The sequence below is a fragment of the Semicossyphus pulcher genome, unplaced genomic scaffold (assembly GCF_022749685.1).
Source record: "Semicossyphus pulcher isolate SPU_LCO1_2020_fin unplaced genomic scaffold, fSemPul1.0.p SCAF_5, whole genome shotgun sequence".
Taxonomy (NCBI): domain Eukaryota; kingdom Metazoa; phylum Chordata; class Actinopteri; order Labriformes; family Labridae; genus Semicossyphus; species Semicossyphus pulcher.
Window position 1 is genome coordinate 8410595 of NW_027211726.1, and position 18204 is coordinate 8428798.

At 42.3% G+C, this 18204-nt stretch overlaps 1 protein-coding gene across 5 annotated transcripts in view; it reads right to left on the reverse strand.

Moving 5' to 3' along the window:
• Positions 1–936: 936 nt before the first annotated feature.
• Positions 937–18204, reverse strand: part of LOC138608431 (MAP7 domain-containing protein 1-like) — a 49099-nt gene continuing 31831 nt past the window's right edge. For 4 of the 5 annotated variants that reach the window (XM_069681008.1, XM_069681007.1, XM_069681011.1 and 1 more), the window contains 11 exons: positions 13342–13461; positions 12804–12952; positions 11036–11178; positions 10280–10518; positions 7608–7938; positions 7042–7222; positions 3774–3878; positions 3593–3643; positions 3445–3499; positions 3079–3348; positions 937–1519 (listed from right to left, as the gene is read on the reverse strand). In XM_069681008.1, the coding sequence (XP_069537109.1) occupies positions 1509–1519; positions 3079–3348; positions 3445–3499; positions 3593–3643; positions 3774–3878; positions 7042–7222; positions 7608–7938; positions 10280–10518; positions 11036–11178; positions 12804–12952; positions 13342–13461 (1655 nt within the window). In that variant the 3' untranslated portion in view covers positions 937–1508. The remainder of the gene's footprint in view (positions 1520–3078; positions 3349–3444; positions 3500–3592; positions 3644–3773; positions 3879–7041; positions 7223–7607; positions 7939–10279; positions 10519–11035; positions 11179–12803; positions 12953–13341; positions 13462–18204) is intronic. The other variant, XM_069681009.1, reaches the window with a different exon arrangement.

Sequence of the window (18204 nt, forward strand, 5' to 3'; positions counted from 1 at the left end):
TATTTAATGCAAAAAACCTGCTCACAGGTGGAGAGAAGGTGCAGACATTTTCAAGGTGAGCAAACTCTGTTTCATCGGGTCTTATGTTCTGTTTTTATTGGTGTTTTTTGCTGTTTATGCTGACAGTGAGTACTAATTTATCTTATCCTGTAATGCACCTGGTGGCTATGACTTGTGGGTAGCCATTTTATTTTAGGCAGTGGTTAGCGCTGTCGCCCCACAGCTTCCTTGTCCGAATCTCGATTCGGACGTAGTGGGCCTTTCTGTGTGGCGTTTGCGTGTTCTCCTCGCGCATGCGTGTGTTCTCCGGGTGCCCCTGCTTGCTCCCACAGTCCAAAGACATGCTCATTAGTTTCATTGGTAACTCTAAACTGCCCCAAAGTGTGAGTGTGAAAGTTTGTCTGTGTCTATGTGTCAGACCTGTGATTGACGGGCGATCAGTCCAGGGTGTACGCCGCCTCGTGCCCAATGACAGCTTGGACAGGCTCCAGCAGGATAAGCAGTATACTGTATAACGGATGGATCACTGTGCTTTAGCGTCTTTGCTGTCCCCTTCTGGCCACTCTGACAAACAGCAGCAGTAATACCACACTGTGAAAACACTCCACTATAACTAACAGTCAAAGTATGTATTTGCAGCTGCTCACTGCACAGTAAAATGGTCACAGTCAATGTTTTATTAATATATATGATGATTTTTGATTAATATTACTGCTGCATTAATGTATATGGTATATTTTTCTGCTGTAGACGTTTAAGGTTGTGCTTATTCTGACTTCTTTATATACTGTTGGCTGGTTTAATCTACAGCAATGCATCATGGTCTGTAAGATCGACATATGTTTCTGTATCTGTAGCTGCAGTGAATATATATATTGTGCCCTAACGTTACTAAAGTCTTAACATGTTTGCAGACAGACGGACGCGGAGCCGAGCCCCTTTCATAAAGCTTTATTTCACAGATCCCCTGTAACAGGAGGCCGAGGCAGCCAGGCTCTTTATACATTTACATACACTGTCTGTTGCCCGTCCTTACAATGCTCCCCATGTTAAATAACTCAATAATTCAAGACAGAAACAACACACATACACACACACACACACACACACGCACACACAGTTCAACTTAAGATAACAACAACAATATCTTAACGACGGTAATAATAACAACCATTGTCAAATATCATGTATGTCCAGGGTCTTATACTGTATTTTTTAAACTTTGTTACACAGTCAGTCTTTAAGGTGCACCAGAAAATGTGACGATAACGAATGCTGCACCAGGACACGCGGTGGAGAATACTTGTTGTTGTATGTTTCAGATGAGAGTTTGTGGTTCTTCTTTGCTCCGTCTCTTCCGTCCCCTGCGGCAGATACTCTGCAGATGTGAAGTCAGCGCAGTTTGTTTGTTTGTTTTGGCACACATTTCTTATAAGCCGCTGTGGTGTGGCATGAATCTCGTAGCTCAAGCAGAGACATAAGGCGCTTCTCCGTGGATGTGTGGGGGCTCACAGGACCTCTGCAGGGAGAGAGACGCAGGTGAGATGAAGGTTAAAGGTTATCTATGATAGCTTTTATATGTTAAACGCACACCCTGTACTCACATCTATCACAGAATTGAAAATAAAGGAATGGTAGAATTTAAAAGATAAGCAATGGGAATCAACTAACTGGCTGTCTTGGAGAGGCAGACAGGCTGCTGGAGAAGGTGTGGGGCTGTGAGAGTCACTCACCACCATGCATTCTGAGATTGTTCTGAGCTTAAAAACTACTGGAAGACAATCAGAGGCAGCGTGGAAACGTTCTAAAAATTAAGATTGAATTCTGCTTTCTAGTCATGTATCTGGGTGAGATGCAGGGGTGGCTCCAGAGGGGCGGCCAGGGGTGGATCTTCTTTTCTTTCAGAAAAGTCTGGATCCACCCCTGGTGAGATGCTGCCTCAACTTCTTGGCTTTTCTAAGGTGTATTTGTTTAAAATGATTGCCAGTGAAACCACTTTTAAAAGAGCTACCAAATCCTGCTTTATTCATAACAAACCTGCACTCATGTCAGGTTTTACATGTAACGTTTTTAATGTGTGCTTAAATGTATCTTGGTGTATTTACTTTATTTCCTTTCTTACTTTTCTGTTACTAACCTCTCAGTTTCAGACAGTAGCAGATGCTATAATATACTGTAATGGATGGCTGTTCTCAGTATGCCTATCAAATAGAACATAAATAAAATAAACAAGTGGTTTAGTTCAATGACCCTCGGCTTCAGCAGACTGGTTTAATATGATGAAAACTTTGAAATGGAAAAATTAACGTTCAGTTTGAGACTCTGCTACACATGGACTGTTACGCTTTAATGTTTATGTTTTTGTCTGTTTTTCTTTTTGTGTGGTTTTACTTTGTATATGTTATGTACTAGTTGATCTTCCATTCAAATAAAAAGAAAACTTAAAACAAAATCTTTGTTTCATTGCTGATCGTACTGATGTTTCATTAATGTTGCTTTGTTGGTTTATAGCTTGATATTTCATTATGTAAGATGACCATGAAAGGTGCCAATAAATAAAATGTTTTATTATTTTGATTGTGGAATCAACTCTGCATAAAAAGCCCACATTAAGTTTATTTCTTCTAGCAATAACTGCCAGACACATAAAAGATGTTAAACTTTTATGTGACGGCAGAGCAGACGGGCAATAAGCACAATCTGTACCACATTTTATGGACAACACGAGTTATTGATTCGTTAAACAAACTGATCTATTGATATTGAAAATAAGCTGTTAGTTGAAGCCTGATTGTGACAAAAGCAGTTAAGTGAAACAAGGCACAAAAGAAAGACAAAACACAGACGTAAACACAAGACAGGGATGGAGAGTTACAAGAAGGCTTGTCTCTAGAGACAAGTTTTTAGCTGCTACTTGAAAATGTCCAAAGATTCTGCATATAGAAATGTATAAAGAAAACATCTTCAGAAGGCTGTAAACTTTCTATTTCATTCTCTTTTATATTTCAAGGTATTCATCGCCAAACAGGAGGGAATGCTGATTGGACATTAAGATCATCTGGTGCCTCTTCACTCTACCTGCGACATGCTGAGGCTTCATGGGGCCTGTTTTCATCAGGAAGGGCTCTCCACCCTCGAAGGCCAGGATGGGCTCGCCGACCAGCGCGCTCTGACTCGGCGCCGGCTTCCCGCCGTTGTTCAGCTGGATGATCTCCTCGAAGTCGGCCGCCTCTCCGTTGGCTGAGACGCCGTTCTGGTGAGCGCCGGGCTGGACGCCGTTTACAACGGGACCAGAGACACTTTGTGACGGGCTGAGGAGAGCGGCGCCTGGACTCTGCAGGTTCACAGCTGCAGGAGGATCAGAGTTAAAAGAGATTATTGTATTCTTTCAGCCTGTGTCGTTAGTAAAGCAGCTTTTTGGTTATAAAGAAAAGTAGGTGTTACCTTTACTGAGCTCTGTGTCTTTGCCGTTGACCTGTGGAGCAGCTTTGACTTCCTTCTGCGATTATAAAGAACAATAAAGTCGTTTGTTATTTCATATAAAAGAGGTACTTTAGTTTCTTCGAGCCTGTTTAAGAGGAATCACACCAACCTTATCTCCTGCATCACTTTTACGAGTCCTCTTCATGATCTCCTCGAGGCGCTGTGCAGAGCAGACACACAAATCAGTTAGTTCAGCTGGTGTTTTAAAGAGGGAGGAAGAATTAACTCGAGTGTGAACTCGTGTGACTTTCTGAACTCTGAAGATTATTTCCCTCTCTTTCCATCCTCACCTTCTTCCTCTCCAGCCGCTCCTGCTCCTCTTTCTGGAAGTGTTTCTCCCTCTCCAGGCGCTGACGCTCGGCCTCCTCGCGGGCTTTGGCTTCAGCCTCCTCTCTCTAAAAAATAGACAGAAACATCCATGTGAAGAAGAGAAAAATAACACCACATAAACAAGATTAAATCATCCAAAAATACACAGATGAGTCGGGTTGTCAATCATCACAACACCATATTATATTTATACTTTGGACAACAATTCGATATTTTCTGATATTCAAAGTTTTAAAGCCCCCCTCTTGTAAACATCTCCATGTGCTGACATATCAGGGACAACATCAGCAGTCGTCTCCATGGCTGGGCCTGTCTGCTTTTAAACTGCAGTGTACCAAGGACAGGCTGAACAACACGTTTTCAGATTGGCAGGTTTGAGACGTCACAAACCTAAGGAGCCAATCCCGTTAATGGACGTGGTGATGCTATGCATATTATTATGTGTAACCTATGGCAACCACTTCGGCGATGACCATCATCGAAATTTTTGCAAACTGACTACTAATGTTAACTTTACGACTACTAATTACCACATTTCAAGCTAGCTAATTTTAAACAAGTTGCCGCTAAACGATGGCAGAGACATGTTTTGTTTTCACAACGGAAATTTGCATAGTGGGCGGGGCCTATGCAGATTCAGGAATTTTTTATGAGGGAGAAGGAGGAGATGCCTTGGGAGGATTTTTACAAGGTAATAAAACGTATTTTGCAGAAAAAACTGACCAGACACAATTTATTATTTCAAGCAGAGCATTTTATACGTCTTAAAACACGACTGGAGCTCGTCTTTAAATAGTAGAGGGGCCTGCAACTGATATAGGACATCACAGGCATTGTTCGGCCAAATATCCACAAATCTTAAAGATGATGATATGGATTGATGTTTTTAGTTTTAATCAATACAAATGAAATAGTCAAAAACTGAATCGACTTTAATCCAAACTGATGGATAGTTACACCCCTACAGTTAACTCCTGACAGGGGGCCCTAAAGACACTCCTCAGGAACAAAAACCAAACTGATCTCTCTCCTCTGGATTAGAAAACAATAACATGTATGTTTTAAGTTACAGGTGACAATGTGTTTTTAATTATCCTAATAAAAAGATGCCTAAAAATGCAACTTTTTCTGAAGCATCTGAATACCATAAACATTATTTTTATAGTACTATAGTAGTGATGGAGAACATCTCCTGACCACCAGGGGGCAGCACATGCTCAGTGTGAGCTGCAGCCTTCAGGCTGAAGTTGATAATATCTGAGTAACTCTATTACACGGTTCACTTGGTGTTTAGCCTCAGCACCAGCCAAACAGATGTGCCCGTAAAAACATGAATTATGATGTGGACATAAATCACATGTTTTTTAAATCTGCTTTCTCACACAGTATTCTGGCTGTTAACTGGCACTATCAGGTCTGACTGTATAAATCTTAAATAGTCAGACAGTTTTTCAGACTATTCACGCTGCAGAGAGTGCAACACTTCAACATGAGGCCCCTCTAGTCTCGAGCGAGTGGCTGTCAGGCCCGAACAATGGTCCGATTGAGGGTAAAAGGGGAGTCGAGCATGGCGGATAGCTTCAGGCACGGCGTACACTGACGCTGCTTCTCTGACTATCAGCCCACAGCAGAGACGAGTGTGTGCGATACAGAGGCCACACAGGCCTGTCACTATCACCCCCGATCACAATGGCTCCCTCAGCCTGCGCTCTCCACCATTATGGAGGTCACCAGCTGGCATCAGGCCGGGCACAGGGAGACAAGGGGCCTCTGACGAGCCTGACACACATGCTTCGTGACAGCAGCACCAACTCTTCTCCTTTAATCTGCCCAGATGCCAGACAGTCAGGGGGTGAGGGGAGTCAGATGTTTGGGCTCCCCTCACCCGCTCCGACAGCTCAGCATCCTCGTATGCATTAATCTGCCCAGATGGTAAATGGGCTTACTGCATGCCGGGATCACAGGGAGTCATGGTGGTTAATGGAAATTTAGAGGGTTAAACAGTATTTACAGTTAACAGGAAGTGATCATGAGTCTCACTGATGAAGTGTTGGGCCTGACAGCAGAGGAGGATTAGATACATGCAGAGTGTTCAATGCATGAAAATGGATTTAGATTTTTTTAGAGTTAAAATAAAACAGGTTTTAAATAAAAGCATTTTAAGTGAACTGCATTTAATTGATTGCATTTGTACTCTGTAGGTGTGAGCGAGCACCCTCGGCTGAGATGGACCGGCATCAAGTTAGTTTTTCACTTTGCTTTGACGCATCATTCATTGTCGGCTAAAATCTACATTCTTTCAAATTACACAAGTTAGTATCACAGTTGGATCACATCAACGATGAAGTCGTTTGCTAAGCTAGCCAACTAACATATAAACCCCTCCTTAACTAGTGGTAATGCTAGCAAGCAAGAGAGCAAGCTAAGGTTAGCCAGCTAGCTTTTACTTAGCTACGACGCACAGATCTGGTGCTGTTGCTTCATAACAACAGCTCATTATGTAATTCGGAAACAGCAAGCTAGGTGATTTACCTGCCAGACAGGCACCGGGAATCTGGATGAGCTAGCCAACGTTATCCACTGATAACTAGGTAGTTAGTCATTTGACCATGTAAGCTAGCAAGCTAACGTTAGCTAACAAACCATAAATCCATTGCCCTGTGTGCTTGTTCCCCCTCCATGTGACATTTAAGTTGTGCCTTGTGATGAGAATGTGTTTACTGGTGTGAACCTGTTGTTGATGTTAGCTAGTGCAGCACACTGTTAGCTCTATAGGGGAGCTGAAGAGAGGTAAGGCTTTAACATTAATGTTGCATTAATTGTATTTATTACCTTTGATGTTATTATGCTAGCAAACAGTTTCTTAACCACACATCTAGCAGATACAAGAAACATTAGCATTCTTTAAGAGTAATGTTATTATAATTTAAATAGTTTAGTTCACTGCAGTACACTAAGGTATCTTATTTTAAAACATTGTCCCTTGAAGTGCTGGAAAATGTGTGCGTCGTTAAACGTGTAAAAATGGTCTTAAACAAGTTTTGACTGTATTTTTTTTATATATTAAGTCTGTGATGGACCGAATGAGCATCACCTGCCGCGTTACTGTGATTTAAACCTTAAAATAAACTCTCCGTCCTTAGTGTCCCAGCCTTTTACAAGTAAGCTGGACTCAGTTAAATGGACCATAAGTCAAAACTAAGCTTAAAGGGGTTCCTGGTCTCTGACCTGTTTCTGCAGCCTGTCGTTCTCCTCCTGCTCGGCTTTGGCCTTCTCCTGCGCCTCCTTCTCGTCTGCAGCTCGCTGGGCTTCGTCCCTCAGACGCTGCTGCTCGGCCATGAACCGAGCCTCCTCCTCTCTGCGCTTCCTCTCCTCCGCGTCCCGGGCCATCGCCTCCTCCCGAAGGACCCTGAAAAAACCCCACATTTGTTATACATACAGTTCCCTTATACAGTATTAGATATATGCAGAGAGATCGGCAGTTTGTGGGAGTTTAAAATCACTATTTTCCGTCAAAGAAAGCCCCACAGTGTAACAAGGTACTCACCTGGGAAGGACAAAACAACCTGACAATGTGATGCAACACAATGAAAGTTAGAAGGTGTCTTTTATTGCAGGACTGTTTAATTGAATTACATCATGTTGTCAGGTGCTTTTATTTTGTCAAAAGCCTTTTTTTAAAGATATTTTTCTCTTAAATCAAATTGTATTCGCTGTTGACAATCCCCATATGAGTATTCCCATAATTTGACATTAAATTATGTACAACAATATTCATGGATATAAAAACGTACTTGTTTCTTTGCTCTTGCTCCAGACGCTCCTGCTCCTCCCTCTCCCGCTGCTCCCGGGCTTGTTTGCGTTTCTCTGCCAGAACCCGAGCAGCCTCCTCGGGGTTGTTGGTGCCGGCAGAGGGTCTGCTGGCAGGCGCAGCCGGGCTGGAGGCTGCAGGTGTAGCAGAAGGAGCAGGGGCACTGCCGGAGGCCGCGGCAGGAGAAGCAGCAGCGGAGGCGGCGGGCTCTGCGTTTGGCACAGCTGGGGAGGCCTCTGATACAACCGGAGGGATGAGGGAAGGAGGTGTGAGAGGAGCAGAGGAGACCACGATGGCAGGAACATTACCGGAGCCTGTCGGAGAGGAGGAGGAGAGCACAGGAGAGGCTTGTGTTACTAAAAAAACATTAATATGGAAGCCAACAGTTGGATCGCCAAAAACATGCTGAGTATAAATATCTGAAGAATATGATGGGGAAATTTTGCACATTATTAAATAATTTATTATAAAAAAGGCATAAAGGGGACTATTTTTATGAACAGAGCAGCTCCTGCCCAGTGTGTCAGACGCTTGCCAAACATATTTTTGGTACTTTTTGTTGAATATTGGCACACTTGGATTCTGGATGGGACCAGAAAGAATACGTTAGTACACATTATATGTGGGTGTATTAGAGGCTTTGACAATCATTGCTAATAACACAGAGCTCTCCCCGCCTTGACAAACGACAGTACAAAGGAGAGTTTTCCTCTGATGAATCTTTTGTTGGGTTACAGAGTTTTAAAATATGAATACAGCCGCTCAAGAGAGCAGATGAGGACGCCTTGAAGTTGAATTTACTTTATATTAAAGCTCCTGTGAGGAGTTTTCTGATGGTTATGAAACAGACTGAAATTAATTATGATTCCTCTATATGAGCTACAAAAGCAAACCAGACCATCAGCGACAAGATTAATTATTTCTATATAGTTATTTTTAATGCCTGAAGCTGCTGGCGGGGGGTAGGTGTCAGACGGAGCGATTAACTGCACGCTGCCTTTGTTTACAGTTTCCAGGGCAACAATTTAAAGTGAGTGATACATGTGACTGTTAAAGAGAGCAGGATAAGTTTTTCTGTTAGAAACCACCACTTAACCATGTACAGGACAAAATCAGCAAAGAGGTGAGAGGTACGGCTTTGTCCACAGGGGGCGCCAAAATCAACACAAACCGAACGTTCCTCACAGGAGCTTTAAGTTGAAAGCAGTTAAATTTCACCAAAGTGTCTGAAATAAAGGAGGTTATTTGCACGTAGTATTTATCTTATTTCTGTTTTATATTCTTGCTTTTAACCTTGAGTTCGTGGGGGCGCTGGTTTAGCTCAGTTGGTAGAGCGGGCGCCCCATGTACAGGGGCTACAGTCCTCATCGCACTGATTGGTGCATGCCATCCCCTACAATCTACTCCCAACATTTCCTGTCTATCTTCAGCTGTCCTATATAATAAAGGCAAAAGCCAAAAAAATCCCCCCCAAAAAATATGTCACGTTCGTGAACACAACTGGCTGCGTCATGAAGGTAATTGTTCACATACCAGTCTATGCACTACACATGTTACTGGAGGACAGAACACACCGTCTGCACCGCCCCCGTTCAGTTTCTCCAACATGTTCCTCCGTGCACGGACGTAACGGAGTCTGTGTCTTGTTTCACCTCTGCTGTTCAGTATCCATTTTCTCCTGAGCGAATCTAAAACTTCTGATCACTTGGTCCATATTGAAATAACCTCTTATCCACAGTATATCGAGGATTGATAGAAATAGATTATTACACACATCTGTGCTTAGCGTTTAGCTAGGGCTGCAAAGTGTTACGTAACGGTCCTGGACTTGTTTCCGGTTAGTTTTGAAGGTTTCCACGTCGACTACTAAAATGGAATTGCCCCTGCTGGCGGTTGACCCTGTCACATCCCCTCTGCGCCTACCGTTCATGTGCATACTGCATCTCGCGTAGGGTACATTTTTGTGTACAGCTGACGCTCCACAGACGCTGGGAACGTGTGGCAGCCATCATGGGTATGCGAATGCGTAGTTAAAAGCAAGTATATCTCCGGCCTTAATCTTCATATTGCAACATCATGCTGATCATCTTTTGAAATCTTTGTCATATCATGTTGATGATAATCGGCACACTTCTACTTCTGTTGTTACTAAAACTGCAGAGCACCAGGCAAGACTTAGTTAGCTTCTTCTATTATAAATATTATTTTTTGTGCCGAGGACGTGAGTCAAGCCTGTGGCCACTGCGTCGAGGACTGTAGCCTCTGTATATGGGGTGCCTGCTCTACCCATTGAGCTAAACCAGCGCCCCAAGAATCAGTTCTTCTGCTTTGGATGGAGTCACTTTTGAAATTGCTCAAAGATTTTTCATGAGACTGTTTGAAGTGTTTCCAATGTCCCTACAAAGTCTGTCGGGAAACTGTGTGAAATAATAAACCTTAGTTGATGCCTACATAAGCAGGTTTTGAGTCAGTATACAGTCTGATGAGCAGTGTAGTTGTGACCTGACAGTGTGCCGTTAGCTGCAGATTGATCAGAATAAAAGCTTATCTCTGCAGCAATCATATGTCTCCACTCTGAATTTCACACTTCAACATAAATGTCGGCCAAAACCTCCAGGTCACCTTGAAGCTTGGATACATGGCAACAACACTCACTCTTCTTCTCCTCTGTGGCGCCGGGCTGCTGGGGCTCTTGGCCTGTTTCCACTGCGACCGTAGTGACCGTCTGGGGCTGGACCCTGGCGGGCGTCTGGGCTCGTTTGGGTCGGGTCTTGGTGCCAGAAGCAGGCGGTGTCTTCTTCCCCGTCTGGGTCTTGGAGGCAGGAACCAGGGGGGACAAGGGCCGACTTTTGGGGGCGGCGGGAGATGGGGGTCTGTTTTTGGCCCTCGGGGTGCTGAAATATAAGCAGGAGAAGAAGTCAAAGAGAAGTTGGGGGCATATAAGATGAGATTTCATAGCAGGGGAGGTAATGAGGTTCCCAGTGTGCTACATAAAGCCATAACTAGGTCAGGTGGAGGATATGAGTGAATCTGAAACTCCACATTCAGTCGCCATGATTTTTTGGCTGTAGGGGGGTGTAACGTGAGAGGAGAGGAAGGGAGGCAAGGTGCCATCTTTTTTTTTTCCTCCCTTTGCATCAGTCAGGAAAACCCCAATTCTGTGTGAGAGCTGCTCACACTCTCAGAGCTGCTGTTGGCAGACCGAACCTCCACTGCTGACTGCCTGAATGGAGTCCAGCAGAGTCTCTTTTAGTGGTTAGATCACAGCACCTTTGAGCAGCTGTCAGACATTAACCTGCTCCGGAGCTACTTCTCTCTCTCTCCTACTTCAGGAGAGAATTAATTCAACCTTTTTCTGGTTGTACACACAGATTATGAGGTACATTTGTGTAACCCGTTACAAAACGTTACCTGGTCTCTGGCCTGGATCTCTGGGTGGTGGTGGTGGGTGACATCGTCTGTCTCTTCTTCTGCACTTTGTCTTTTGTGAGAGCGCTCTTCTCCTTTTCGTTCTCCCTCTCCTTGTCTTTCTTCTCTTTCTTCTTTCTGTCCACCTGGAAGAAATAAATGACACGCAGATCCGCTTATGACCACAGGCTAAGGCTGAAACACTGGTTTTAGCAGATTAAGGCCTTTTGTTAAATGTCAGTATCGGCAGTTGACAGTTTTCGAGAGGCTCTTCTTAATGATCGGCCTTTAAAATATAAGTGAATAACAAAATCGTGGTCCATTTATTGGAAGTGCTACAAGCTATAAAGACAACAATTACATATTATGAGCTCAATAAAATGTTCCCTTCATACAAACACTTAGCAGAGATCAACAATATAATTCATTTGAGTCTTTCTTCAGGCAACATTTCAAATTAAAGTCCAATAAAAACTCTCTTTAAGCTCTGTTTTTGGTCTCCACCAACTCCTCAGGGAAATATCTTTCTCTTTAGCTGCTGCACTGCGGTTACCAGGAAGTCTCTAACCTTGTCTGTTTGCAGTTTGGTAACAAGCAGGAAGTGAACACTCAGTTTATTCACTTAAAAGTGCACGTTGCATAAAACCTCATCTCTATTTACAGATTCTACATAAAAATCTGAAGGCTCGCGACCAGATTTTAGCACGGGAAGTGTCCTGGTTTCTGATTGTAGTCCGAGTAATATTGACCAATCACGTATCAGCAGGCTGCGGCGTATGCAGGAAAAGCAGTCCTTGTTGAAAGCAAAAGCAGGCGGAATAAATAAACAGACATCTGCATGCTAACAGCTAACAATCTGTTCTAGATCAAAAATAAATTCCCTTGATGCTGTGTGGCGCAAGCTGTTCAGCATTTAGATTTCCTGACTTCCTCGAATGCATCAGAAATGATCAATACGCCCTCCGTTCAACAAACGAGCAGTTTAAAAGTAGGTTTCTTGTCCTCTTGAGGACAGACCTGATAAAGCTTCATTTCTGCATCATGATGTTGAAATTTCGGCAAAGGTAAGAGCTGTTAATTAGAGTCAATCACAAGAAAATCTGTTTCTTTTTCAGGTTCATACCGCTGCAGTAAGCCAGAGTGCAGCCTCTGTGTAACGAACTATTTACAGGGAAACTGAGACCCAGCACAAATGGATGAACGGCGCTCCTACAGGGGATTTAATGAAGCAAGAAATGACGGCGTTTATTTTGCTGACATATCAGGAGGGGAGAATTTCACATGGTCGCTCCTCAAGTTGCTAACTGGACTGTAAACAATGTAGAGCACGGAAAAGTAAGTCTTAGCTGTAAGTCCTTATCGCTAAACCCGACATGTTCGCCGTTGCTCCCAGAAGCTATATCATCGTCAGGCTATAGCCGGTGGGTTCAGAGATTGCATTAAACCAAAAGAGGAGGCTAAAAGGAGCTAAAATGGCTGTAATTTCATTGTAGCGAGCCAGACATACGTATAATGGAGGATAAAAATATTAAAACATGACAGAAAATGTTGTTTGTCATTTATTAATGTAGTGAAAGTTCAAAGGTTCTCATTGCTCCACAAACATCTGATGGTTTTGTCTCTTCAGTGGACGTTTAAGTCTGATGCTTCACATTATTGTTTTTGAAAAAATGGAAAACTACATCACTGAATTAAAAACAACAGAGCAAAAAAGTGCAAATATTAACAGTAAGATTCATCAAAGAGTCATCGTGTACATATGTGTGCCTACCGGTGTGGAGTTTCTCCGGCGTTGTCTCTGGGTGATGTCGGGCGTGCTGGCGGAGGAGACCCTCCAGCGCTCGGCGTTCTGGTGCGGGTGGTGGTGGGAGGAGGCGTTCAGGGGGCTGGCAGAGGCTGAACGGGAGCAGTGGTGAGAGTCTGAGACACACGAACACGCAGAGAGGCAGCAGGGCCGGGGTCAGGGCCCACACACACACGCACACAAGCACAAACACAGGACATGCAGGGTGATGATAGAAAGCCACTCAGGGCCACACACTGAACAAGTCAATATGAGACAATGACTCAGATCTCTGACAGATGAGAGCTGAGGAGGGGGAGGCTTCTGTAGCTGTTTCTTTTTTTTGTGTTAAGCTTTTAAATGATATCAGATGTCACCACAGAGTTCTGCATGAAAACATCAAGAGAAAGTTTATGAGGGAAAAAGACTCTGAGACTCTTCTCCTCTCATAAAACTTCCTGAAAATGAACCAAACGGTCACCAAACACATCACTCTTCCAACGGGATGCAGGGGTCTCACACTCACGGGAGTCGCTGTTGTTGAGGAGGGTGGCGGCGCTGCGGCTGCGGGCCAGGAAGGACAGCGTCGGCGTCATGAGCCGCTCCACGATGCGGCTCTCCCAGGGACTCAGACGCAGGCTGCGGGCTGACACAAGAGGGTGCTGTTAGCGTCGGGCGACAGTCGGAGAACACAAATACTCACCACAGAAGCACCCTGATTATGCTGTCGCACAGGTGCACACTCACGCTGATGGAGGTGTACAGCTACTCGTTGATGACACTGCATCACATCCTCACAAACACACACACACAGACACACACCTAGCACAGTCTGCCTCTGTCTGATGCAGAGTTTTAAGCTGCGTTCAAGTGCTGCTGGGAGCATCCTAAATACTAAATTCTTCCTCATGTAAACTGATTAAAAGGAGGAGGATGTCTGCTGAAATGTTATCCGATTATTATGGTTAAACTTGGTAAATAAACACCTTTATAACTTGTGTTTATTTAGCCAAACAAACCCTGGTTACTTCTAAATAGCAACATGTTTCCAGACGTTAGATAAACACACAGAAGAGCGAAACCAAGTCAATTTTCATACTTTACCACCACAAAAACGCAAACATTTTTTGCACCTCACTCACACCCAACACAGCGCACAGGCCTGACAGGGCATTAGTGCTGTTTGTTCTATAAGCGACACACTTCTCTGCTCGTGTCCTGTTGTTGTTATCGGCTGTAATGTGATGAAATCCAGCACATATAACATCCAACAGGAGCAGAATATAATTCAATGCATTGTAATGATGAGTGGAAACACACAAACCAACACATCATTCTCTCGTGAGGACCGTGACGCCATCTTTGATTCCAGCAGAATCAAATCAGCCTGTGAGAAACTCCACAGACGCCTGAGTGCGAATCTTAAAAGTCACAGTGCTGGAAAAGCACCAGAAGGGAAAACAGACGGATGAATGATGCAGAGCGAGAAACTCTTCACACGGAATATCAGAGAGGCGTAAAAAACTTCTCCAACAGTTTGAAGCGTTTTCCTTCAAATAATCTGAACTGAAAAAAGTACATTTTGAGGGCATTACGCTCCAGTATTTCCATTTAATGCTACTTTTTATCTCAAGTTCACTTATTACAGAGTTAAACTATATATATCTATATTTTCACTGCACTATATTCAATTAAAGCTACAGTTACTAGCTGTCTTGCAGATTAAAATTTGACATACAAAGCATATTAAATGTTTCATAAATTGTATCAATTGTTATAGATGAAACTGCTCAATCGATTAGCTTAACTTAAGCTACAATTAGCTTCACTTTTTTCAGTCTTTATGTAAAGCTAAGCTAACAATCTGCTAGCTGTACCTTAAAATGTAGTATACAGACAAGTGAGTGGCATCAGTTTTCTCATCTCACTCTTGGCAGGAACGGGAAATCAAACATACAGCTCCGGAGAAAAATAAGAGACACACTCCAAATGTTGCTTAAATCAGAATCTCTACATGTCATGGTCGGCCCAATCCAGATGTGAACCCCATTGAAACCTCCTGAATGTGATCAAGAGGAAGATGGATGGTCACAAGCCATCAAACATGTGACAGACTGGCGGAGCGCATGAAAGCTGTAATTAAAAACCAGGTTATTCCATCGAATATTGACCTCTGAACTCTTCCTGTGTTAAAACATTAGTATTGTGTTGTTTGCAATTAAAAGACCTAAATGAGAATATTTTACGTGCACGTCGGGAGAAATGTTGTTTGCAATAAAACAAAAGAACACAAACACAAACCTATAAATAGAGGAACCAGAGAAATGTGTGCAGCGGATCCTTATTTTTCCCAGAGCTGTATTTCTCAAAAAATATCTATTTCAATTCTTTTTCCACCACATTCTGACCGAGCAACACCATTTAGGCTCTGTTCTCTTTATAAGTTCTTCTATTTTTTTCCCCCTGCTCCTTCAAAACAGTCAAATACAACAGAAAAATGCAACTACACAGGAGACAAGAACATACTGATGGACACAGAGTGCACCGTCTCCTCATGAGATCTTGTGAAACACGACAGTTTGTCTCGAAAACGTCACCTGACAACATGCCGTGCACAGACGTATCTCTTAAGTGACAGTTCGACTGCGGGTGCTGCATCTTTTCAATGCTCTGTTGTAATGTTGCTGACATACACAAGGTATGACACCTACAAACACACATACACAGGAATAGTGCAATCACAACAGTGCTGCAGAGAACGACACAAATTGTTGTTGTTGTTGTTTTTATGCGTCCAACATAAAACATCATTTATTGGTCTTACGTAACGGCACATGCAGTCACCTCTGCTGCACGTTCAAAATGTTTTATGACTAACTGATAACACGACTGCCTCCTGTTTCTAGGCAACAGTGCTTTCCCTCCTCCTCTTCTTTCTCCAATGCGGCAAGAAGAGGAGGCCGAGCTGAGCTGCAGATCGAATGTTCACCTGGAGGTAGATTGATGCCTGCATCTATAAACGCCCGGCATCACGCTATCACAGAGCATCTCCTCAAGCTAGAAACATGAGCTCTGTTATCGACCGTCGCTCTGCTGCGACATGATTCAAATCCGAATTTGTTCCTTTCTGCAGTATCAGAGCATCTGTGTTAGTTATGATCGGGCATGAAATCTGAATGTCTTTTTGTGGTGACGAGGGGAGCAGAGAGCCGGACTGCTGATTGCACTGTGGGTGATACGATCTGTAATGACATGGGTTATGAGGCGTAACGAGTCTGGGATGAAGACAGAGCTGCTTTTGTACATGTGGAGTCTGATGAAGTGAGTTTCAGATAGCACATTCATTTACATTTCTATCAAAATATGGCAGCATATAGCCTCCCACAACGTTTTCTCAGTGTCTTGTTGTAAAGTTAAAGGTGTCTTGGTTTAAAAAGATCCTTTTTTTAAGGTCATAACAACATATTTTCACTTTATGTTGCTTTATTTTACTACAAACAAAATTATTCTGCTCTTACAAAAACCTTTATGTATCACTTTATCTTGTTATATTATTAAACTTGCATGTTAAAACAACAAAAAGACATTCTTAGTAGAGATAGACCGATATGGTTTTTTCAGGGCCGATACCGATTATTAGTAGTCAAGGAGGCCGATAACCGATATTTGGAGCCGATATTCATTTGCAGTAAAAGTTGGCTTCAAAATTTTGAATAATACAAACTCCAACACTTAACTTTGTTTAAATGCCTTTAAGCATATGTTTATTAAACAAACAAACAAAAAGCGCAGGGAGTTCCCAGGGTCAGCAGCATCTCTTATAAAGTTAACTGAAAATGTAAATAAATAAATAAATAACTTCCTGAAGTTTTATAAAGTAAATAAAACAAAGTTAAATAAAATTTGCAAAGAAATGAACTCTTATCGGCCGTCAGATTTAAAAAGAAAAAGAAAAAAAAAGGCCGATGCCGATATGCGTCAAAATGCCGAATATCTGCGCCGATAATCGGTCTATCCCTAATTCTTAGCCATGCTAGCTTTAGGATTGGCCATCTTAATCTGTTGTTCCTCCACTTTAGTCCAGACTAAAATATCTCATCTATTGGATGGACATTTCCAACACATATATTCACGGTTCCCAGAGGATGTTCATCTGTGTGCCACCACGAGTTCGACAACACCGGGACACATTTTAAACTTTAGACTATAATTTACCTAAGACATCTTTTAATGAGTTAAAGCAAGACTTAGTTTTCACTGAGTCAATTAGCTGACTCTTTAACATTTCTCTACTTGTGCTAATGTTTTAGCATGTAATTATTGCTTCTTACCTCACTAAATGTTATGTAGTCTCGCTGTAAAACCTCCAAAGCTAATGACGTTAGCTATACCTTTTGCTAAGTTGTAATTAGCTGATGTTAGCATGCTAACATGCTGATTTTAACAAGATACTTAACATGGTAAACATTATACATGCTAAACATCAGCAATGTTAGCATGGTTGTTAGGATACTGGCATTAGCATTTAGCTCAAAGCTCCACTTTGTATCATTACAGCTTCACAGAGTTGCTAGCATGGCTGTGTGCTTGTTTTGTTTGTTGACAATGTACAGCTAACTCCAGCTAACCAGCTATTGCTTTTGTGTAATTATGGGACAGATTTTGATATCAAAGATAAAGTGACGTGTTGGTATAAAAAGTACGGAAGAAGAAAATGTTTTTCTGAATTAATGATAAACCTCAGAATCCTGCGATTAGCTCTCAATACACGATAGAACGGTTTTATGAAAGCGAGCATGTCCCGCCTGTTGAGTTTAATCCTGTTTTATTTTAGTTTGGGGTTGAGACACTGAGCGATACTCGTGTCTTCAAGAAATATAGATAATAATAATAACATATAGATGATAGATGTAATGTAATATAGATGGTTTGTTGTTAGTCTGTCGATGCTACTCAGGCAGCAACCTTAGCGTGCGTACATAAGTGCCTCTTGCAAGGTTTTGAAGTACCTCGTTTATTCATAAAAATAGCTTTTTTTTTTCCATGAAACTAATTCTGAGAATTAACTTGTTAATTCATAAAAACAGGGCTCACTTTTTTTTCTAAAGTGAGTGCAATAAGCTTCCGTAAATAAGAACATATTTTTTGTCAAAGCTGAATAATTTGTATTTAGACAAAATATGTCACAACGTTAAAAACATATAGTAATCATGTCAAAATTATTGTGTTAAAATAAGAAACTTTTCACATTACAAAGCGAAACCTAGCTTAAATTTTTTGTCATGTGACAGCAAATAACTATCCAACCAAGAGAGGCTTCATCTCTATTGAAAAAGTGTCCATATAAACACAGAACAATAAGTCAAACCAACATATATTACAATGCATG